The sequence below is a fragment of the Chionomys nivalis genome, chromosome 4 (genome assembly GCF_950005125.1).
Source record: "Chionomys nivalis chromosome 4, mChiNiv1.1, whole genome shotgun sequence".
Taxonomy (NCBI): Eukaryota; Metazoa; Chordata; class Mammalia; order Rodentia; family Cricetidae; genus Chionomys; species Chionomys nivalis.
Genome location: NC_080089.1, coordinates 19,044,957 through 19,069,914, shown reverse-complemented (window position 1 = coordinate 19,069,914; position 24,958 = coordinate 19,044,957). Strand labels below are relative to the sequence as shown.

The window sequence follows — 24,958 nt, the reverse complement described above, 5'->3', positions numbered from 1 at the left end:
TCTTCATTCTCGAGAGGGAGGGGGAATGGAGTGGGGGGGAAGGGGGAGAGGGGTAGGGAAGTGGGGGGAGGGGGCGATGTGTGCGAGGAGGGGGAGGGAAATGGGAAACGGGGAGGAGGAGGAAATTTCTTTTTGCAACAACTAAAAAAAATAAAATAAACAATAAATAAATAAATAAATAAATAAAATATTAAAGAAAAAAGAAAGTAAATAAAAAATTAAAAAGAAGGGAGGCGGGGAGGAGGCGGAAATTTTTTCAATAATAATAAAAGAAATTAAAAAAAAATAAAAAAAGCAAGGAGATGCCACAACAGAAGGTGTGCTGCAGAGCAGGAAATAAGACTGGGGTTATAGACTTGAAAGAATGGAGGACAATGTGAAGGTCTGCATTTAGCCTATTTTCTTCAGTGGTCAGAGTGGCATGTGGGCTTCCAGGGAGTGTCTTCTGGAGTTGTGCCTGGGACAAAGCAATGGGTTGGGGAAAAAAATGTAGGGGAAATTCTTTGTGAAGCACTGGAGATGGATGTTGGTGGAGAAGGAAATCTGTGGCAGGTCTGTTGCAGAACTCAGAAAGAAACAGAGGAATTAAATTTGAAGAAACAGAGGAAGATACACAGAACTAAATTAGTCTGCCTTTTCCTCTGCCCAGTATGGCCTGTGGGTTCCCATGAAGTGCCTTCTAGAGTAAGGGACTGGGCTAAAACAAGGAGGTGGTGAACTGAGGTTAAGAGACTTGTTGGAGCCCCTAAAGAGGGAAGGATGGGGCAAAGTACAGCTGCAACAGATGTTTTGTTGTAGAACTGTGGATGAGACTGGAATATTTGTTTTGGAGGGCCAGAAGGAGAGGTGAAGGTCTTCAATTAGCCTACCTGCTGCCCTGGCTAGAGTATACCTCCCCATTTTTGAGACATAGTCTAACTCTATAGATTTAGCTACCCTGGAACTCATTTTATATAGACTAGGGTGGCTTCACACACATGGAAATCTACTTGTCGTTTTCTACTGAGTGCTGTTATTAAAGGTGCATACCACAACATCATAGTCTATTTTTGTTTGATTCTTTTCTTAATGTTAAGTTTGTATTTGTATAATCTTGATATTGATATTATGTAAGATGCATACATGGCAATGATTTTCTCTCATTATCTATACACTTGATTGACAGTTTCATTTTCCATACAAAAAGCTTTTCCTTTTTATACTGAGTCATTTGTAAATTATTGGTTTCATTCTCTTAGCAACCTCAGGTGTTTCTTACTCAGAAAGTCCTTACATAGTCATATATTTTGTAGTACTTCATAATTTTCCCTATATGTTTCAGAATTATTTAAAATAAGAAGAAACACATTATTATTGAAGTAGCTTGATAAAAAGGTAATTTATTGATATAACTAATTTAAATATTGTAAGCTGTAAGATCCGTGTTACACACAGATTCTTATCTGTATTCATGAATATTTATATAGGTATATAAGTTTGTAATTATTTAAAATTAATTCTATCATAAAATATTTATATTATTTTCACTGGTTCTATGCAGGCTAACATTTCCCCACTTTGTCTTTTTCCTGCATTGATATCACATGTGTTTTACCAACTCCCTTCCCCTGGCTTTAAGGCTCTTTAAAATTCTCAATTTTAATTTCCTACCTCTTGGTCTCTACTGACCTGAATCTCCATCCAAAATAAATATACTCACAAAAATAAACAAATAAATAAGCAAAAGAAAAAAGTTTTTTTTTTCTGTCTCTCTGAGCCTGGGTTGCCCCATTCAGTGTACCTTCTAGTCTATTCATTTTTGTAATATATAATTTGTAAATATAATTTCATTTCCTATAACAATGTTTGAACTTTCACTGACTAGAGTGTGACTTTATTCTTGTTTTTCTTAATATAAAAATTGCATCATTAGGTTATTGCATTTTAAAATTTTCACTTTCATTAAATTCAATAAATTACATTTTTTTCTTGATGGCAAAATATTTGTTCAAAACCACATGTCTCAGTGAAAATTTTACATTTCCCACAATTTCTCTTTAGGTTTTCCCCATTCTGTTGCTATATATTAAAATGCATTAAGGTATTTTGAATTTTATATTTGCTTAATTTTCTAAATCATGCTCAAATTTGAAGAAAGTGCTATGAAATACTGGTAATAATGTAAATTTTGAGTCTAATTATGTTCAGTCAATTTAAAATATAATGCCATTAGACCTGAACATGGTTTGTTGATTATTTTCCCTGTATTACTTACAGTTTGGGCAATGTATGGGTCTAAAGCTAGTAACTATTATTGCTCTGTGTTGAGAGTCAACTCCTTTATATTTTTCTTAATACTATAAGAAATATTTTCAGGTATATCCAAATTAGCACAATGCTGTGCATGTTCTTGTCTCATTTTATATTGATATATGAACTTCATAAACCAAACTTTGTCATGGCTATCATGATAGATAGAAGTTGAATTTTACAAAATAAATATGTGCATCTTATTTATGTCAAATATACCCCCAAACCCAAATGCCAAGGATGAATTATCAACTTGTAACTGATTATGTACTGTGTATTATGTTATTTAATGAAAAATAAAATTTAAAAATATTAATCTTAATTTTCTGAGTCATATAAGATACCAGTCCATAGTTCACCCAATTTTTGCATTTGTGCCACTCAATGATGTGATCATATTCACAAATCTGAAATTCATTCTTTATATATATGTTAATATATTTATAAACTAAGATGTAATCAAACTATTCACATTGCTGTTATCACAAGTATTAAAATTAAATTAGGAGGCATTGAAGTTGGCACAATATGTTAATGAATGTCAGCACAAAACCATGGAACAGAAGAACATGGCTCCTATCTGGCCCTCTGCCTGAGTTAATCACCTGAAGAAAATTTTTCATCAGGTAGGTCTTTCCCTTAAGGATTTCTACTGCCATGTAATCATATGATACTAAAAAAAATTTATTAATGAATACATTTTATTGTTAAAACCCCAAGGAGCTACAGAGGCTGTAAATATCAACCTGAAATCAAGCTCAGGTTAGTAGTCAGCATGACTGCCTCTGGACTCAGGTACCATCACTTCAGTTCTGTACAACAGGTGGGTTCTTTGCCAAATGTGTGTTTCTTGTGAAGCATGGTTTACACTGGGGAAAGAAGTTGTGCTACTTAATCATGGTGACACCCAAGCTTTCTGAAGGCTTTTGACTTAATGTTTTCCATTAGTACCAGTGCTTTAAAGTTAATCTTTTCAGTGGTTGCAAGACGAGAACAAGAAGAGGATGAGTGGAATGTATAATTTGGTATGCCAAAGGCAAAACAAAACCACAGTGTAAATGTTAGAGGCATCTTGTACAACACTTTATTTAAAATAATGTTCTTTAATGACTCACGTCCTTTATAGTGAATCATGGCTAAGATTCAGTTTTCTGTGGTATTATTAAGGAATACACTAAAGTAGATCACAAACTTCAACGTGTATCTTTATGAGTCACAATTGAGATAAGATGCGTTAAACTTGAAATCTTATTTTATATTAATTGTATTAGTTTATATTGAGTATATTTTTCTTTTTTGATTCCCACTGATCATAGTTTTTAATTTTTTTTCAATGAAAAATCCTCATACAATGCACCATGCTATTCTTTTTCTTTAGTATGCTATGGTAGAATAGAAGATATGAATAAATAAAATTTAAAAAAAAAATCAGATGATTGAAAAGGGGGAAATTAAGAGGTAAAAAAAGTAACAAAGACAGGAGAGACAAGTAAATAGAAACATATGTGCATATGAATGGAGAATAGAATTATCAATGCAAAGAGAGAAAATAATGTTTACTTCATTAATCGTATCTTGAATTTTAAAGTGATGGTCATTTCTTTCCATACCATCATCATTGTTATTTTTTTCAGCATCTGAAAACCATGGGATTCACAAACCAAACAGCTGTTACTAACTTTCTCCTCCTGGGCCTCTCAAGTGACCCAGAATTGCAATCTTTCATGTTTGGACTGTTTCTGTCCATATACCTGGTCACAATGATTGGGAATCTGTTCATAATCTTGTCCATTATTTCAGATTCTCATCTCCATACTCCCATGTACTATTTTATCTGCAACCTCTCCTTGACTGATCTCTGTACAAGCACCACAATAATCCCAAAGATGCTGGAGAACATCCAAGAACAGAACCTAAGCATAACCTTTGCAGGATGCCTCACCCAGGCTTGCTTTGTCATGCTTTTTGCTAGTCTGGAATGCTGCCTCCTTGCGGTGATGGCATATGATCGCTACGTGGCCATTTGCTACCCCTTGAGGTACACAGTCATCATGAATTGGCGTATGTGTAGCCTACTCACCCTATTCTCCCTGCTCAGTAGCACTATAAACGCATTACTTCTCAGCCTCACGGTACTGTGGCTGTCCTTCTGCAAAGATCTGGAAATTCCCCACTTCTTTTGTGAAATTACCCAGGTCATCAAGGCAGCCTGTTCTAGCACATTCATCAACAATGTACTGATATATATTGCAGGTTTAACATTTGGTGGCATTACTTTTGCTGGAATCATTTTCTCTTACACTGAAATTGTCTCCTCTGTCCTGAAAATACCATCTGTTCAAGGAAGATATAAAGCCTTTTCCACCACGGGGTCTCATCTGTCAGTTGTTTCTTTATTCTACGGGACAGGTTTAGGTGTATGCATTAGCTCAGCAGTAACTAACTCTCGTAGGATAACAGCAGTGGCATCAGTGATGTATACTGTGGTGACACAAATGCTGAACCCCTTCATCTACAGCTTAAGGAACAAAGATATGAAACAAGCCTTGAAGAAACTCATAGGTAGGATGACTTCTTTTCTATAAATATGCTGTCTTCTTTGAATGAATCCTGTAGTTAAATCACTGTAACAGGATTCCTGACTATCCCTTCACTAATCCTTTCAAATTCAGTGAATGGTATGATGTGGAATAAATTTAATCTTGTGTTTATTACCTTTTATCCTGTATTTATGTATGCTTGAAAAATTGTCTCAACTCTATCATCAATTTCTCATGTTTCAAAATCTGGGACAAAATGTGTGGGTGTTTTCTGTATCTGTATATTGCATAAATGTGAAACATATATGTGTATTTGTAAATATGTGTCCATTAATATGTATATATACTTGTATACATAACAATATATGGAATATTAATGTTATTGACAAGTAAAAGTTATACATATTTGTAAAGTACAAGAATGTGGAGACACAAAACTGGCTTAGAGTGCAGGTTTCTCCTGGGACAGATGAGACAAAGTTGAGAAATGACTGCTTGGCAAACCAAGCATAGATGGAAACATACTTTCTCTGCTCATTTCTCAAAGTTCTGTCGAAACTGTACCTTTGATAAGGTAGTGGCTTTTGAGCTCAATTCATCATGAATAGGTTAAGAAAGGCTTTGCTTCTTTATACTTTTTTCTTTATAGTTTTCTTCTTTATACTTTTCTTTTTATTCTTTATACTGCATTTTATTGAGACATTGTTTTATGCAGGGTGAGGTAAGAGTATCTCATGATCATCTACATGAGTAAGGGAGGTTTGAGGTAATGCTTTTCAGTCTATATAAAAGTTCATGCAAAATAAAGCTTCCTATACAGTTGTTCATACTCTGCATGCCCTGCAGAGACCCTTGATTTGCACGAGACCCTTACCCAGGATCCCAATGCACTAGACGTTGACACAAGAAGACATTTCAACACATGTAGAAAATGTATAATGATCAGATCATGGTAATATGGCAAAGTGCTACTTTCAATATTTACCATTCATTTCTGTCAATAAGATTGAAACTTATTTGAGTTTATGTCATTCATTTTTGTCAATCATAGTAATGAATGCTAGAAGTTAATCAATCTAACCTGATATACTCATATATTTGTTAACCATTCTCTGTCTGTTCCTTACCCATATCTTTCCAAACTTGTCATAATCAGTATTATTTTATCTTCTGTGAAATCATTTTTGCCTTTGATGTGTGAGAAAATATGGCAATTGGTTTTTGTCTCAATTTTCACTTGATAAGATAGCTTCTAATATAATTAATATTGCCTAAGAGAATTGTAAATGAATTTTTGAGGAATAGAATTCTATTGTGTCTATGTGTCATTTTTTCCTTTACAATTATATCCACTGAGAATTGCTTATTCATTTCTTATATAACTGCTGTGAGTATTGTACAACTGAATGAAAATCCATACTTCCCTCATAAACATGTATCTATGTTCCTTTAGATTTGCACTTATTTCTGGAATAGTTTTACAAAATGGTACTTGTCCTGATAGCTTTTAAGAAACATCATACTGATTTCAGAAGCATTTAGCAAATTAATCAACGATGGATTACAAAAAATCAAGTTTCTCTGTAGTGTCATTGCCATTTCTTATTATAAATAGATAGTCATTGGATGCTATTCTAACTCAGGTGATATGTCAATGAAATTTATACAGATTATTTTGGTTGTTAGAATGACATTGAACCATTTTTAATAAAGCTGTTCATCTTTGGTATCTATTATTTTGAGTAAAGCATACTCAACTCATTTATTTAGTATTTAGCTGAACTCTTTGGGCTTTTTGTTCTGTTGAATTCCTTTTATTTTCTGGCTGTGACCCATATTGTTTTATGTGTCTGTATCAGTGTAAAATGGGGGTTAACTGTTAAATGTACTGAGGCAATTTTCAAACCTATTAAGTGATTTGTGCCCCATTCATTAAGGTCAGGTCAAATGCAACCCAGATGAGGCCCCAAGAGGAGGAGAAGGTAAATTTTTTTGCATTGAAATTTATGTCTTTTATTTTTTTTAACAATTTTCAATGTGAAAGTGTGCTTCACATGAAATTTGGAATAAAACAACAGATAAAAAATGAAAAAAATGATAGTACCTTAAATAACAATAATCATCTTAATAATAAAACTATGTTTTGTCTTTATTTTAATTTAATATTATAAACCTCATGCATGTAGTATTAAGCTACAACAACAAAGCCACATTGAACAGACAGAAGTTAAGAAGGAAGAAAGAGAAATCAATAAAACTATTTTTTTAAAGTATTCATTTTTCATACTCTTCCTGGAGACTTGGTGATCATCCATACAATTGCACACTCTCACAGAAATAGGTTCAATTGATTCTGATGTGTCTAATTAAGGCTTTTTCTAGCAAATTACTTTTGTTCTTCATTACTCTCCAAAGGGAGGAAGGTATTACATTTCATTACATATTTTTCTGCAAGAACAATAGAACAAAGTGGCCACACCACCTTGTCAGTGTTCCTTTCAGGACAATTGACAACACTGTTTCAAAAATGATCACCATGAGCAAAAATAATATATTAGGGCTCAGAAAAATGCTGTGCAATATTGAATAAAACATTTTAAGGGCTCCCCTTAAAGAGTGCAAATCTCCTCTTAGTCTTTTTTATTTATTTATTTATTTATTAAAAATTTCCACCTCCTCCTCTTCTCCCATTTCCCTCACACTCCCCGCTCCCCCTCCCTCTCCCTCTTTAGTCCTGAGAAAAGTCAGGGTGTCCTGCCCTGTGGGAAGTTCAAGGTACTCCCCCCTCCATCCAGGTCTAGGAAGGTGAGCATCCAAACAGACTAGGCTCCCACAAGGCCATCCCATGCAGTAAAATCAAAACTCAGTGCCATTGTCCTTGGCTTCTAAGTCATCCCTCATTGTCAACCACATTCAGAGAGTCCAGTTTGGTCACATGCTCCATCAGTCTCAGTCCAGCTGACCTTGGTGAGCTCCCATTGGATCAGTCCCACCATCTCAGTGGGTGGATGCACCCCTCACGGTCCTGACATCCTTGCTCATGTTTTCCTTCCTTCTGCTCCTCGTTTGGACCTTGGGAGCTCAGTCCAGTGCTCCAATGTGGGTCTCTGTCTCTATCTCCATCCATCGCCAGATGAAGGTTCTATGGTGATATGCAAGATATTCATCAGTGTGGCTATAAGATAAGGCCAGTTCAGGCACCTTCTCTTTAGCTGCCCAAGAAATAAGCTGGGGACATCTCCTTGGACACCTGGGAACCCCTCTAGAGTCAAGTCTCTTGCCAACCCTAAAATGGCTCCGTTAATTAAGATATCTACTTCCCTGCTCCCATATCCACCCTTCCTCCATCCCAACCATCCCATTCCCCCAAGCTCTCCCCATTCTCCCCTTCTCCTTTCTTTCTCCCCATCTCCCCTTACCCCCACCCCACCTCCACCCCCCATGCTCCCAACTTTTGCCTGGCAATCTTGTCTACTTCCAATATCCAGGAGGATAACTATATGTTTTTCTATGGGTTTACCTTCTTATTTAGCTTCTCTAGTATCACGAAATATAGGATCAATATTCTTTATTTATGGCTAGAATCCACTTATGAGAAGTACATACCATATTCATCTTTTTATGTCTGGGTTACCTCACTAACGATAGTGTTTTCTATTTTCATCCATTTGCATGCAAAATTCAAGATGTCATTTTTTTTTACTGCTAAGTAGTATTCTAATACGTATATACTCCACACTTTCTTTATCCATTATTCCATTGAGGAGCATCTAGGTTGTTTCCAGGTTCTGGCTATTACAAATAATGCTGCTTTGAACATAGTTGAACAAATGGTTTTGTAGTATGATGAAACCGGACTTTCAGAACATGGCGGACAACGAAGGCTGATGAGAAGCCAAGGACAATGGCACTAGGTTTCGATCCTAATACATCAACTGGCTTTGTGGGAGCCTAGCCTGTTTGGATTCTCACCTTCCTGGACCTGGATAGAAGTGAGAGGACCTTGGACTTCCCGCAGGGCAGGGAATCTGGACTGGTCTTCATTCTCGAGAGGGAGGGGGAATGGAGTGGGGGGAGGGGGAGAGGGGTAAGGGAGTGAGGGGACGGTGCAATGTGTGGGAGGAGGGGGAGGGAAATGGGAAACAGGGAGGAGGTGGAAATTTTTTTTCTTTTCTTTTCAACAACTAAAAAACAATAAAATTAAATTAAAAAAAGAAGTAAATGGTTTTTTTAAAAAGTAAAGTCTTTAAAGGAATAGAGTATAGACAGTCATTGATTAAAAGGACTAAACAAATAATAAGCCATGTAAAGATGGAAAACTCACAGAGAGTCTGAATTATATATATTATTGTGCTTTCTTTGAATTTTTTGACTGTGAAGGAGCTAAGTACAGAGAGACATTTTATTGTATAGGCTACTAAGCTAAACCAGCATGTATATTTAAAAGGTATTCTGACTTCCAAACATGGGTCTAAAGATACATTGCTTTACTATTGGAAATGTACCCAAAAGATGCCCAATCATACTACAAAAGCATTTGTTCAACTATGCTCATAGCAGCATTATTTGTAATAGCCGGAACCTGGAAACAACCTAGATGCCCCTCAATGGAAAAATGGATAAAGAAGGTGTGGCACATATACACTTTAGAGTTCTACTCAGTGGTAAAAAACAATGACATCTTGAATTTTGTATGCAAATTGATGGAAATAGAAAACACTGTCCTGAGTGAGATAACTCAGACCCAAAAAGTTGAATATGGTATGTACTCATTCATTAGTGGACTCTAGCCATAAACAAGGGACATTAAGCCTGTAGTTCACAAGCCTAGAGAACTCAAATAACAAGGTGAACCCAAAGAAAAACATACATATATTCTCCTGGAAATTGAAAGCAAACAAGATTGCCAGGCAAAAGTTGGGAGCATGGGGGGTAGAGGTGGGGGAGTTGGGGGAAGATGAGTTGGGGAGAGAGAAGGGAGAAGGGAAAGACTGGGGAGAGCTTAAGGGAGTGGGAAGGTAGAGATGGAAGAATGGCAGAAATAGGAGCAGGGATGAAGATATCTACATTAAGGGAGCCATTTTAGGGTTGGCAAGAGACTTGGCTCTAGGGGGATCCCAGGTGTCCACAGGGATGACCCCAGCTAGGTCCTTGGCCAGCACAGGAGAGGGTGCCTGAACTGTCCTTGCCCCACTATCACACTGATGATTATCTCAAATATCACCGTAGAATTTTCATCCAGCAACAGATGGAGATAGAGACAGAGACCCTCATCAGAGTAATGGACTGAGCTCCTAAGGTCCAGTAGAAGAGAAGAAGAAGGGAGAAGACAAGCAAGGAAATCAGGACCATGAGGGGTTGGTCCACCCACTGAGGCAGTGTGCCTGTTCTAAAGGGAGCTCACCAAATCCAGCTGGACCTGGACTGAATGAGCCTGTGATCAAACCAGACTCTCTGAATATGGCTGATAATGGGGGCTGACTGGGAAGCCACTGATAAAGGCACTGGGACTTGTTTCTACTGCATGTACTGGCTTTTTGGGACCCTAGCCTATTTGGATGCACAGCTTCCTAGGCCTGTATGGGGGGGAGGGCTTGGACTTCCCAAAGGGCAAGGTTTCTGCCCTCTCTTAAGGGGTGGGGAGGAAGGTAATAGGAGGAGGGGAGGAAGTGTAAATTTTCGAATGGAAAAAAAATATATTGCTTTGGAAAAGAAGTTCTTCTCTTGTTTCCATAGAGGATGAGAACCTGTGGATTGCTTCAGACTGGTGTGGTTTGATGGAATAAGACACCCTAAAAGGTTGCCTTGAACATCCCTTAAAAATTTACTTCACTACAACTGCTGACTGATATGAACCTAGCACATAGAATACACCATAAAAGATCTGATTAACAGCACCCCCAATAAACAGGGAGCAGTATGAAAAAAAATCTATATTTCCAAATATTTTCTATAAATGTTTCTTTACATTTAAAGAGGGATATGATATAGATATGAATACTTTGCATTGGTATGGATCTCAGTTTATTGATTCAAACATAAGATCAATTATGTTATGTGTATATGTATTCCTGATCTTGATTAAGGTATTGTGTTCATTTAAAAATGTAATATATAATTAAGAATTATAAGTTAATAGATAATTATCTATAATAGTCAAGCTTGTAGTCATGTTAGTTAGATTTTAGATTTATAGAGATATATTTCAATTAGATAGGTATTCTTCAAATGTTTCAGAGACCTTCAGAATATAGCATTTAAAATGTTTTAATAACTTAGGATGTTTCATGTCAATGAGACACATCTGCTCCTGGTAGCACAAGCTACTTCAGGAGGAAGACGGGTATTGAAGAGGCTCCTTATGGAGTTGGTTAGCCATTTGGGCACAAAACTGCTCTTGCCTAGACTGCTTCATAGTATGCTGTAAAAACTGGACATGCAGAATCCACAGAGATATGACTGCTGAACTTGATTGCCCAAAGATGAGAGGATTAACAGGGTTCCTGATGCATGAAAGAGTCTGCCAGACATTCTTCACTACACAGAAGTGACTTACAAACTGCCAAAACAGGCTGAACTGTCTTTAAAATTTCCTATTTCATGGAAAGTCTGCTGGATACTATGGGCCAGTAGACTGAAGATGGATGCCCTAACTGTACAGAGGAACTTTGGGTGACTGTCCAGGCAGTGAGATGTCTCTGTCAGTTCTAGAGATTTGGAAGTTGCTTACAATCTACTTCCTGTTTACTTAAGCAATATTATATCCTTCTGGAGTCTTTGATGGAGTTGAAGAATTTATAATTATAATTATAGTTTTCCTTAGTTATGATAAAAGATAAAATAGATATAAATATTATAACTGTAATTCTTCCTTGATACCTGTTCTATGTAATTTTACTGTGTTAAAAATACAACCTTCCTTTTGTGAGAGAGTGAGCAGGCGTGCTTTTTGTCCCACCCAGCTCCTGTACATCTAGCTTTACACCTGAAATAACAACACACAAATTGTATTCATTTAAACACTGTCTGGCGCATTAGTTTCAGCCTTTTATTGACTTATTCTCACATCTTGATTAACCCATTTCTAATAATCTGTGTAGCATCACGAGGTGGTGGCTTACCGGGAAAGATCTGTCTCAGTTCAAAGAATCATGGTGACTGCCTCACTTCCCTTCTTCCCAGCATTCTGTTATGTTTACTCTATATATCTAAATCCTGCCCTATCAAAAAGCCAAGGCAGTTTCTTTATTAACCAATGAGAGTAACACATAGACAGATGACCCTCCTCCATCACCTTCCTTTTTATTTAAACAGAAAAGGGGAGGTAAGGGAGGATTTCTCTCTGCATACTGTGATTACCATTAATAAATAAATAAACTGCCTTGGCCTGTTGACAGGGCAGAACTTAGGTAGGTGGGGAAAACTGGACTGAATCCTGGGAGAAGGAAGACAGTGAGGTAGACATCATGGAGCAACCACCGGAGAGAGAGACATGCTGAAATTTGCTGGCAGGCCATGACTTTGTGGCAATATACAAATTAGTAGGAATGGGATAAATTCATATGCAAGAGTTAGCTAATGAAAATGAATAGAAGATCCGGATATTAATCCACATACCTTTGAACATCTGATTTTTGACAAAAAGCAAAAATTATCAAACGGGAAATAGAAAGCATATTTAACAATTGGTGCTGGCATAACTGGATATCAACAGGTAGAAGAATGAAAATAAAGTCATATCTATCACCATGTACAAAACTCAAGTTCAAATGGATGAAATACCTCAAAATAAAGCCAGCTATACTGAACCTTATAGAATAGAAAGTGGGAAGTACACTTGAACGCATTGGCATAGGGAACCACTTCCTGAATATAACCCCAGTAGCACAGACAATGAGAGAAACAATTAATAAATGGGAAATCCTGAAACTTAAAAGCTTCTGTAAAGCAAAGGATATGGTCAATAAGACAAAATGACAACCTAAAGAATGGGAAAAATCTTCACTAACCCCACATCACACAGAGGCCTGATCTCTAAAATATACAAAGAACTCAAGAGACTGATCATCAAAAGAACAAATAATCCAATAAAAAAATGGAGTACAGTCCTAAACAGAGAACTCTCAACATAGGAATCTAAAATGGCTGAAAGACACCTAAGGAAATATCCAACATCCTTAGTCATCAGAGAAATGCAAATCAAAACAACTCTGAGATTCCATCTTATACCTGTAAGAATGGCCAAAATCAAAACCACTGATGACAACTTATGTTGGAGAGCTTGTGGGGTAAAGGGAACACTCCTGCATTGCTCGTGGGAAAGCAAGGTGGGAAACCCTTTGGATGTCAGAGTGGCGGTTTTCAGAACATTAGGAAACAACCTTTCTCAAGACTCAATAATACCACTTTTTGAGTATATATCCAAAGGATGCTCAATCATGCCAGAAGGACATGTGCTCAACTATGTTCATAGCAACATTGTTTGACATAGCTACAACTTGGAAACAACCTAAGTGTCCCTCAGTCAAAGAATGGATAAGGAAAATGTGGTACATTTACACAGTGGAGTACTACACAGCAGAAATGAATAACAACATCTTGAATTTTTCAGGCAAATGGATGGAGCTAGAAAACATTATTATAAGTGAGGTAACCCAGACACAGAAAAACAATTAGAAAATGTACTTGTAGGTGGTTTTTAAACATAAAGCAAAAAAAAAAAAAAAAAAACAAACAAACAAACAAAAAAAACTAGCCTACAGACCACAATCACAGAGAACTTAGAAAACAATTAGGACACGAAGAGAGGCTTACATAGATCTAATCTACATAAGAAGTTAAGGAAAAAAAACCCCAAGATCTCCTGAGTAAATTTGGAGCATGAGGACCTTGGGGGAGTATTGAAGTGGGGAGGGAAGTGGCAGGGAGTGGTGCAGAGAAAAATGTAGAACTCAATTAAAATCAGTTTTAAAAAAAACAAATTCATGAACTATTTTTCATTAATTGTTTTGTTGTTGTACTTTTTGGTTCCTATCTGTTAATTTTAGTTATTTAATTCTTTTTTTATTAGTTAAGCCAAAGTCTATTCATATAGTTTAGCTTCTCAAAGAACCAGTGCTAAGATACTGGGTTTTTTTTATACTGTTTTCTTTGTTTGTATGTTATTAATCTCTCATTTAATTATTTTATGCTGTTCAATGGATTTAAATTTGGTTTACTCTTATTTTTTAAAATTCTTGTGTTAATAATGAAGTAATTTATTCATTATTAATATTTCCTAAATTTTATATATTTTAAAATAAAATATAGTTACAGTGCTTTCCCTTTTTTCCTTCCCCAAGTCCCTCAAAAATTCTTTCCCTCCAATTACTTCCATATCCCTCACTCTCAAATATATAAGTGAGTGTGTGTGTATGCATATATATATATATATATATATGTATATATATATATATATATTCTGTTAAGTCTATTTTTGTTGTTTATATATAGATGCTTTCACGGATGTCCACTTTTTATTGGAATACCATTATGGGGCTTATCCTTGAGGAAGGATAATTCTTCCTTCCTCAGCAGTTTCAGCCTGTAATTCTTTATTCAGTGAGGTGAAACCATGAGAGTCTTCCTCTTCTGTGGTAGCATGTCCACTAACATGGGCTTTCTTTTGGCCTAGTTTATGCAACCATTTCAAGAAAAGGCTGTTTCACAGCAGACTTCCTGCAATCCTGGGTTGCACAAATTTCTGTTCCCTCTTCTAAGCATGGCCCAGATCATGGACAGATGAACTGTAATCTGTTCAGCTGGGATCCTCATGATCCACTATTTTCTGATTTTTTTCTCCAGTTGCCATTTTTAATAATAGTTTCTGTTCACTATGAAGAGATGTTTCTTTGTTTGGAGGTGGTGTAGCTCAAATGAAAACAAAGAAATAAAAATAAATCTGGAAAAAAGGGGTAAATCTGGAAAAAAGTGGGTAAAGCTTCAGAACCTCAGTTGTAACACTGGGACGCACAAAGTGAAAAGAGAGAGCTGATGCCTGAAAACTTCCATATAAACAAAGGCATAAGTAAATGAATGAAAAAATATTAAGTATATGATCTATTTCTTATAGTTTCAGGGCCAGCAGTCAAACTAAGATGGTAAATCTTTGCTGAAGGCAGTTAGAGATTTAGATTTTCAATAGCCATAAACCAGGAATTTTCAATTTCTGTGCTTTCATTTTTTAAAGAAAAATCTATTTAAATATACATCCTGAGTGAGGTGAGCCAGACCCAAAAAGAGGAACATGGAATGTACTCACTCATATTTGGTTTCTAGCCATGAATAGGGGACGTTGAGCCTATTATGCGTGATCCTAGAGAAGCTAATTAAGAAGGTGAACCCAAAGAAAAACATTTAGGCGATGAAAGGAGACAGAGACAAAGACCCGCATTGGAGCACCGGACTGAAATCTCAAGGTCCAAATCAAGAGCAGGAGACAGAGCACAAGCAAGGAACTCAGGACCGCGAGGGGTGCACCCACACACTGAGACAATGGGGATGTTCCATCAGGAACTCACCAAGGCCAGCTGGCCTGAGTCTGAAAAAGCATGGGATAAAACCGGACTTGCTGAACATAATGGACAATGAGGACTACTGAGATCTCAAGAACAATGGCAATGGGTTTTTGATCCTACTGCACATACTGGCTTTGTGGGAGCCTAGGCAGTTTGGATGCTCACCTTACTAGACCTGGATGGAGGTGGGTGTTCCTTGGACTTCCCACAGGGCAGGGAACCCGATTACTCTTAGGGATGATGAGGGAGGGGGACTTGATGGGGGAGGGGGAGGGAAATGGGAGGTGGTGGTGGGGAGAAGGCAGAAACCTGTTTAGACGCTCACCTTCCTGGAAGTAGATAGAAGACCTTCGTCTTCCCACAGGGCAGGGAATTTGGACTGCTCTTCAGTATCGAGAGGGAGGGGGAATGGTGTGGGGGGAGGAGAAGAGGAGTGGGGATAGGGGGAGGGGAGTGGGGGGAGGGGGCAATATTTGGGAGGAGGGGAGGGAAATGGGAAACGGGGAGCAGGTGGAAATTTTAATAATAAAAAAAAAAAAACTACAGGGAAACCCAGTCTCGAAAGTCCAAAAAAAAGAAAAAAAAAAAAAAAAAGCCTTCTTTAACAGAGGAAAAATTAAGGAAAAGTGGTCTTTTAAAATATGTTAGGAAATCCTAGTACAAGTAGATAAATAGATAAATAAACACAAAGTTTGGAAGAAAAAAAAAGATGTGTTCTCATCATTGAAGTTACACCATGTTTAACCAATTTTTATATTATACAAACCTGTTAAACCATTCAAATATTCTGATACTTTAATGAAAATAAATATAATGTTATATAAAATTCAGTTACTTTAACATAGTAAAATTACATATAACAAAATGGTTAAAAAAAAATTCAGTTACTAAGGTAATAGGTTAACTATAATATAGAACTTCCAAATTAATTTATATTTCTGTATTTCATTTGTTAATATGGTTTTCATGTGTACACATGTATATGCATGTACAAATGTGTGTGCACACTCATGTAGGTTTGAATGTTCATGCTGCTGTGTGCGTGAGCACAGGGGACCCACGAATTTCCTGTTGAGTGTCTTCTTCCATCATTTTCTATTTTATCTACTAAGAAAATTTCTCTTGCTGAACTCAGAGTTATCTGGTTCTATCTAGTTTAGTTAGATACTTTGAATGGGGGATGAAAGTTTAATATCCTGTCTCTATCTCTGAGGTACTGGGATTACAGCAGCACATCTGCTCAGGTTTTTCTGTGGATTTATGGAGTTTGCAAGAGCAGTGTTTCCTCCACGGAGATACCCTCACAGCCCTCATACATTCTTTCTAATGTTTACATTTTGAAAATTACAAGAGGTTGTCTCATAAGTGTTATCTTGAAACCCAGGTGTGAATCAATATAAAATTTTACTTCGACTTTAAAATTACTCAGAAGGGGAACCTTCTCTAGTCTCTACCTAATCATTATTAATTTTTTGCTTTATGTAGCTTACATTGTATGTAATAAAATTCATTGTCATATACCCAATGAGAAATAAGTCTGGGATTTAGCAAGATGATTTATATTTTATTTCACAGAATTTTTACCCTTCTGAATGACACTGTTCAATCTTATGTAAGTATCATTGGTTTTTTTTATCATAGATATGTTTGTTCTATTTAGAAACTTATGCTTTAATGTTGACTGCCTGTGTGTATCCAAAACCTCATCTATTTAGTACAGGTTTTTCAATTTTGGAGTACATGTATTTAATATATGCCCGAATGAGCTTTTGAATTTTATTTTTATGTATTTGAATTATCCTATTTCACTTAATAGATGATCTGCTTAATAATTACAATTAATTTGAATATATTTTACAGATCCAGAGAAATAATTCTAAACAATTTCTGTCACTAAAAAAACTACAAATATATAGAGGAAGTAAAATGTTCAATACTGAGGCTTCATGAGTCTTAAACAAAATACTGTCAATTGCACCAGGTTCATGTCTCCCTAAGAATACTGTCACAGTGTCATTGTTTTCCCTGTCTCTGCCTGTGTTCATCACAATCACAGATCACACATGAGTCCATTTTATTCCTGTACTTGGTTCTGTTTTTCTTTCAGTAAATATCTTTAAAGTCATATTTATCATCACAAAATATAGGGAAAATATTTATACCATGTTTTTCAGCCCATCCCTAGGAAAATGAGGCATTGGCACATAGCCAGCCTAGACTACCCAGTGAGTTCCATACTAGACTGGGATGTGAAATAAAATTCTTCACCCAAAAAAATAATCTGTTAAAAGCTTAGTTCATTATGAATATAAAAGACATGAGATATGAGAAAAATATTCTGAACACTTGTGGACCTGGTGATGAAGGTCAAAGATATAGTGCTTGATTAGTATGTACTAAGTGCTGTACCTAATCTCTAAAACATAAATAAAGAAAGAAGAAATTATGGTCATAGTATAAATCATTTAATCAAAAATATTATGTGAGCTGGAAAGATAGCTCAAAGATCAAAGCACCCTCTGCTGTTTCTATAGACTGAAGTTCAGGTCTGAACACCCACACACTTTAAATTGTTCAAAATTGCAAGTTTACCTCCAGGTTGTTTAGTGCACACTTCTGGCCTCTGAAAACAAACAGACAGGCAGACACACATGCACACACACCACAATAATAAAATAAATCTTAAAGCAGAAACAAAACTAGTAAAAATAGAGTCTTGCTAATAAAGAGTACATTCTTATTCTGTAGAAATGGCTCAGTGGTGAGAAGCACTTGTTAATCTTTCAAAGAACAAGAGTTTGGCTCCAGTACCCATAACAGGTGGCTCTCAAGTATCTGTAACAATTGCTCCAGAGGATCAGATATCTTCCTCTGATCTCTATGGGCACTGCATTTCCCTGAACAGAGATTCACAAATATAAATATATTTAAAAATGAAAACCTATATTAAGAACAAAGTTTCAGTATTTAGATGAGTATCAGAATTAGCCTTCCAAATACATAAAAACCTCTTTTAAATTACAGAAAATATAGTGAATTTAAGAACAGTGTTATAACATTTTACCAAAATAGGAAATGTCTTATGTAAAAAAGATCACAACCTAATAATCTGGGGAAATTTTGATTAATATTTGAATACAATACATGAATAAGATTCCTAAGAAAAATGTGTATGTTATTATGATGATTGGTTAACAGCTAAACTGGCTAATCAGGAGATAGCTGAGCCAACCATTTAGTCCATTTTGCACATGCTTAACGGGAAAAAGCTCCACATACAACACTATATTTCATTTCATCCCGAATATGTGTAAGAAAATATTAAAATGGATTTAAACACAGTACCAGAAAAAAATAGATGTAAATTTCTACCAACATAAAAATGATTCTTACTTTAATGTCACTGTACATTACTAATAGTTAGAAGCAAATGGGTCACTGTTAAACTCAATACAATTACAGACATGGATGCATAAGAGAAAACCCAACAATGAATTAAAAGTGTTTATTAATTAACAAGGGTAATGTCTCTGAAAAAAGCATTTTTGTTATCTTAACATCTATTCATTACTTGGCTCGCACAGATACTGAGCCTAACTGAGATTGACAGTTTCATTAATTGTTTTCTATTACAACCTTATGAGTCAAAACCAAAATAAATCAAGTTTATATTATAAAATTCATTACAAATTTATAAGAGTTATGTGTTAGTAGTTTGTTCATTGTTGTGACTAAATATCTAATAAGAAGTAATCTTAAGGAGGAAGGATATTTGGGGTTCGTTGCTTTAAGACATAGTCCAACATGGTGGAATGTGTGTGGCAATAGAGGACACCCACATCTGTGCATAAGTAAGCAGGGAAAGGAGATGACAGCAGCCAGAGAGTTTCCTCCTTACCATTTTTCATTTAGTTGGAGACACAAGCCCTCAGGAATATCCTTCAGGGTGAATCTTCCCTCCACAGTTAAAACACTATCAATATGCCCTAAAAGGCAAATCCAGGGTTGTATCTTAATGTTTCCAAATCCAGTCAAGTTGACAATAAAGTGGATTCATGAAGGTGATAGAATGTGTTACACTATGTGCAAATATCACTTTTCAATGAATCAATCTTCAGATACTCATAATCAATGCCAAATATAGCAACACAACATCTTTCCCGTTGATTACCATGTTTCATACGTTTTTGTATCTTCTATACTTTTACATTATAATAAAACATATAATTGTATTTGAGACCAAATCGATAATTTCAACTTCTGCAGGTAAACTTATTCTCATGTTTCATATAAGAAGTGACCAATTCTCATATTAGAAAAGCAAATGTTGCCAGGCAGTGGTGGCACACGCCTTTAATCCCAGCACTTGGGAGGCAGAGGCAGGCGGATCTCTGTGAGTTTGAGACCAGCCTGGTCTACAAGAACTAGTTCCAGGACAGGCTCCAAAACCACAGAGAAACCTTGTCTCGAAAAACCAAAAAAAAAAAAAAAAAAAAAAAAAAAAAAAAAAAGAAGAAGAAGAAGAAAGAAAAGCAAATGTTGGTTGAAACAAGTTTTTACATGCTTGCAGGTTCCACATCTAGCCTACTAGAAAAATGATATCTGGTTTAACCTCTAAAAAATTTATCACTAAGCAAAAGATGGATTATGCTTCTGTGTCTCTAGCACTATTCTGAGATAGAACTGTTGCATTTTCTTGCCCCTATAGAAACTGACAGACCCTTATTCTTTCTTACAGAATATTCTTTAAGTCAGGCATGCTTTTTAAAAAAAGGTATCAATATTCATATTTTCAACGTATAAGTTCTAAGAAATGTACAGCATTCTCCAGGGATGTAGGCTTTGTTGGATTGCCTGTATGTCTCTCCACTCATGCCTATTCTGGAGTTGCCTCTGGGATTCAGTGGGTTTAAAACAAGAGTGCATGAAGTTTACAAGAGTAGGAAATAAAGTTCGGAGAAGGCTAGGAGCATATTTAATAGAGAGATATTGAACATGGCTATGAAATTCTCAAATAATGCTTAAAAGTCTTAATACACATTGATGAATATCAAATAACTTACAAACATCTTAAAATACCTTGTTTAACAACTAATAAAAATCTTATCAAGAAAAATGAACAGAAAGACACACTTATACAGTGATATCTTCACAGATTGCCCATGTCTACTTCTTTGATTCACAGACCTAGGTTCAAGATAGCGATTGGAGTGTACACAAGAAATAGAACACACACACACACACTCACACACACTGGCTCAAATTGGAAACTCTACTTCATTACCACTTTCTTGATAACTTGAAAGAAATTCTGCTCAGAGTATTAAAACCGTGTGTAAATGTGAGCTGAGCAAGTGTTCATGCTATTTTCCAGAGTTTCACTTTCTAGAACTATACTTGAGCAGTTCACAACCATCATAGTTTCTGTTCATGGATATCTGAAGCCCTCTTCTGGCCTCAGGGGTTAGTTTCACACATGTAGCATGTATATCTTTATGTGTGCACAAGCACACACATGCATGTAAGCATGTAAATAAAAGCAAAACTGTAATGGGTTAGAGAAATTGCTCAGTGGTTATACAAGTGCCTCCTCCTCTAGAGAACCTGGATTCAATCCTACATGGAAGGTAAAAAACATTTATAGCTTTGGCTTCAAGTGATCTGACATTCTCTTCTGGCTTATATGGACACTATGCATGTCTGTGACACACTTACATACACATACCCGAAACACCCAAACACATAGAATAAGATAGAATTACATTAAAATTAAATTCAGTGTCCAGTTTTTAGAAACTAAAATCAAAGAAAGACAGGTGAAAAGAAGAGAAAGCACGTATTTTGACTCAGCTGCAATCCTGTCTTTTTGACTCTAAAAACGCAAGTCCAAGGTCCATCACAAATCACAGAAGGGAAGTTATCCTAGCAATAACTTTCTTCAGTGCCTCCTTCATATCCCTGTTCCTCAAACTATAAATAAAGGGATTCAACATTGGAGGAACTATGGAGTACATCACTGAAGCCACTGCGGTCTCCCTTGGTGAATCAATTACCTTTGAGGTAATATATACACCAAAACCTGTCCCATAGAACAAGCAAACAACTGACAAATGAGACCCACAAGTGGAAAAGGCTTTGTATTTTCCTTCTGATGATGGCATTTTCAATACTGTAGACACAATCTGAATATAAGAGAAAATTATTTCAAACAGAGGAATGCCAGCAAAAATAGTAGCCGTAGCAAATATCAGAATATTGTTAATGAGGCTGTCAGAACAGGCCAGTTTGATGACTTGTGCGATTTCACAGAAGAAGTGGAAGATTTCCAGGTCATTGCAAAAATACAAGTTTAGTATCATCAGACTATGCAACAGACCATTCACAATGCTAATGAATAGAGAGATAAGAACCAGAATAATACAGAAGCAGGGGTTCATCAGGACTGTGTATCTTAGAGGGTAACAAATGGCTACATAGCGGTCATAGGCCATTACTCCTAGCAGAAAACACTCAAAGATGGTACAAACTGCAACAAAGAAGCCCTGGCTAAGGCAGCCTACATAAGTGATCCTCTGATCCTGTGTTTGTATGTTCACCAGCATCTTTGGAACTGTGATGCTGACTAAATACATGTCATTAAAAGATAGATGACAGAGAAATAAGTACATGGGGGTGTGGAGATGGGAATCACAGTAGATAGCCAACATTATAAGACCATTTCCAAAGATTGTGATCAGGTACATGCCTAGAAAAATGCCAAAGATGAGGGACTCCAGCTCTGTATCATCTGTCAGTCCAAGCAGAAAAATTTCAGAAGTCACAGATTTGTTTTCAATATCCATGATATATGTGAATCTTAAGGAGAAAGAGTCGTAAGAAGTCATTAAAACACATGAACTACAAGCAACATTAAAATGATATTTGTTAGAAAGCCATCTTTTATGTGTCTTGATCTTTCCAATTTAACCATCAGGAATGGTGTGTGAGGAAACCAGTTTTAGTTCTACAACAACCAGTTTGTCCCACCTAGTTGTGGCTAATTTGTTCCTTATATATAGAAAATATCCCACCCAATATCATCGCAGAATGTATATACATGCCTAAATGCATATTACGAGTTGCTGTATTTGAGAATGGGCCTTATCTGCTCTAAATGAAACTGAAGCCCCCACTAAAATAGAGTAAGAACAAAAGAATGACATAGACTGGGTTTCAGGAGAAAGATTCAGGGTAATCAATGATGGACTATGATGATAATAGAAGTCCATCCGGGTGGATCCTTTCTAATCATTCTTTATATGCTGTTCTGATTTGCTATGTTTATTATCTCCTAAAATGCCTTCTTTATTTTATAGAAATTAGTTGTAGGGTTTATATTTTTTGTCTAGCTTCAACAAGAATGTTGTAGATAACTCACCTGTAAATTGCAAATGAAACAACTCTCCCTTAGAAATGCAAATAGACTACATGACAGAATAGGTGCTTCATTTAAAATTAAGTCTGAACCAATTCTGGGATATTTCAAGACTGTTCAGGTTGTTTGGAGTAGGTCAAAAGCTGAATGCATGATTTCTTAATCTCTGGAGACTCAAGGTCCAAAGCTCCTCATTAGAACAACTATATAATTGTTATTCTAAACCCAGGAGTTCCAGTCCTTAAATATCAGTAATGGAAAGTTTTTGACACTTGATTCTCTGACCTTGACACCCGTTAAATGCAACTGAGTTTTCTCCCTCACTTTAGCATTGCATTCATGAACTATACCACTGCCCTCATAATAGTCATTCATTCTTTTTAAGGTTCTTCCACAAACTGAAGATTTTTTTTTATCTTTTCCATTTTCTCTTTTAGCCTGGATCCCATTCTCTTTTTTAAAAGTGTGCTCTATTTATGTATACAAAAGTAAAGCTGCCCAAGTTCCCATTTATCATAAAAACTTAAATAAGATTATCTTCCCCATGCATCATAGGTGTGATAATTTTATTATAGTGGGGAGAATTTTTAATAGCCTCAATAGTTTGGGCATTTTTATATGAACCCTCTGGTAGACAACTTGATTAGCTATAACTCATATATAGCACTGAGATTTCATCTGCTGACAAGAACTGACTAGTTTTGGCTCTTTCTTCCCTGCTGTTTGGTGATTACTTTTAGTTTTCTTTTATATGTGTATATTTTAGGAAGTTTCACTCTGCTAGGTTTCCATACAACCTCAAATATCTTTTAGTTTTACCTATCCCTCTCTGTATTCTCTCACTTGCCATCCTATCCATCCCCACACTTCATTTTATCCTCCTGTTCCAGTCCCAAACTTCCCCATATATCTATAACTGTCTACTCTATTTTCCCTTTCTTGGGAGGCCTTTTCATTTCCTTTTCCATTTCTTCATACTTAATCTCTATGGTTGTACTGATTGAATCCAACTAATAGTTGTTTTATCTTTGGGATAGTGTATGTGCCTTACTCTACTGCTCTTTCAGCAAACAACCATGACTTCACATTCACCAGCCTGCTTCTCTGGCAACAGCCCAGCTGCTCAGGCAGCAGCCTTGGCAGGAAATGATTTTGCATAGGCACTGGCTCTGATATTTCTACTAAATGTAGCTGTAACTAAATCTCTATCATGTCATTTATAAATAAGACTTGAGATTCAAAGGCTGGTATGAAAACATGAAGAACTCAGAGAGGTTCAAGGCACTTCTCTCCTAAGAGTCACAAGACTCCAAATCCCTACTACTTCTGATTCAACTATGTCATCCAGATGCCCTCCAGTGCTCTATGATTACTGTCTTTCCACCAGTTGCTAACTCAGTCTCCTGATCCAAGGCTAATTTTATTTAATTAACATGAACACAAACTCAAAGTTCACAATGTCACTGAATATCTATTAACATTTCCCCCTTTTTGTCTAACTATAAACAGAAAGTTTTGACTCTAACACAGCAATATTATATATATATATATACATATATATATATATATATATATATATATATATATATATATATATATATATAGAGAGAGAGAGAGAGAGAGAGAGGAGAGAAAGCAATTATCATGTAAAGATTACATTCAGTATATCCAGTCTCTTTGTATTTGGGAAATTTAGAGAAACAACTCTATTATGTATCTTTGTTGAGTTCAAAGATTTGTACTTGATCCACTTTCTATTCTAACTTGTATTACCAAGCCAAAACTATATCCTTAGACCTCAAAACATTTTCTTAGAGAAACAATTTATGCTATTACTTTTCTCAACGTAATACTCTTTGGTCAAAAACAGATTATTCATTTTTTGGATGTTTCTGAATATCTTCACATGATTTTCTTCTTTTGGCTATAGACATCAAGCAAAGCCCCTCACCCACAATCTTTATCATTGAGCTCTATCTAGTCATTAGCATGTACATTTGGATATGCCTTATCATTATACAGTAACTAAGAACAAAACAGTACAGTTTCATTCAGAAAATTATTAGTATAACATTACATTTCCAAAACGATCAACTTCTGAAATTTCTACAGGTATAATTTCAAAATTAGCAATTATTCCTTTAAAGATACATAGATTG

The 24,958-nt window shown here is 35.9% G+C and overlaps 2 protein-coding genes across 2 annotated transcripts; one reads left to right on the top strand and one right to left on the bottom strand.

The window, feature by feature from the left end:
- The first annotated feature begins 3,935 nt into the window (after nucleotides 1-3,935).
- Nucleotides 3,936-4,874, top strand: LOC130872984 (olfactory receptor 7G2-like). Its single transcript, XM_057767452.1, has one exon. It carries the CDS (start codon nucleotides 3,936-3,938, stop codon nucleotides 4,872-4,874), a length of 939 nt encoding a protein of 312 aa, XP_057623435.1.
- Nucleotides 4,875-21,288: 16,414 nt separating this feature from the next.
- LOC130873103 (olfactory receptor 7G2-like) lies at nucleotides 21,289-22,245 on the bottom strand. Its single transcript, XM_057767651.1, has one exon. The coding sequence runs from the start codon at nucleotides 22,225-22,227 to the stop codon at nucleotides 21,289-21,291; it is 939 nt and encodes a 312-aa protein (XP_057623634.1). The 5' UTR covers nucleotides 22,228-22,245.
- Between the last annotated feature and the right edge of the window lie 2,713 nt (nucleotides 22,246-24,958).

Excerpts from the sequence above, each read along its gene's own strand:
- LOC130872984 (XM_057767452.1), top strand. The coding sequence starts at position 3,936 with ATGGGATTCACAAACCAAACAGCTGTTACTAACTTTCTCCTCCTGGGC.
- LOC130873103 (XM_057767651.1), bottom strand. The coding sequence starts at position 22,227 with ATGGATATTGAAAACAAATCTGTGACTTCTGAAATTTTTCTGCTTGGA.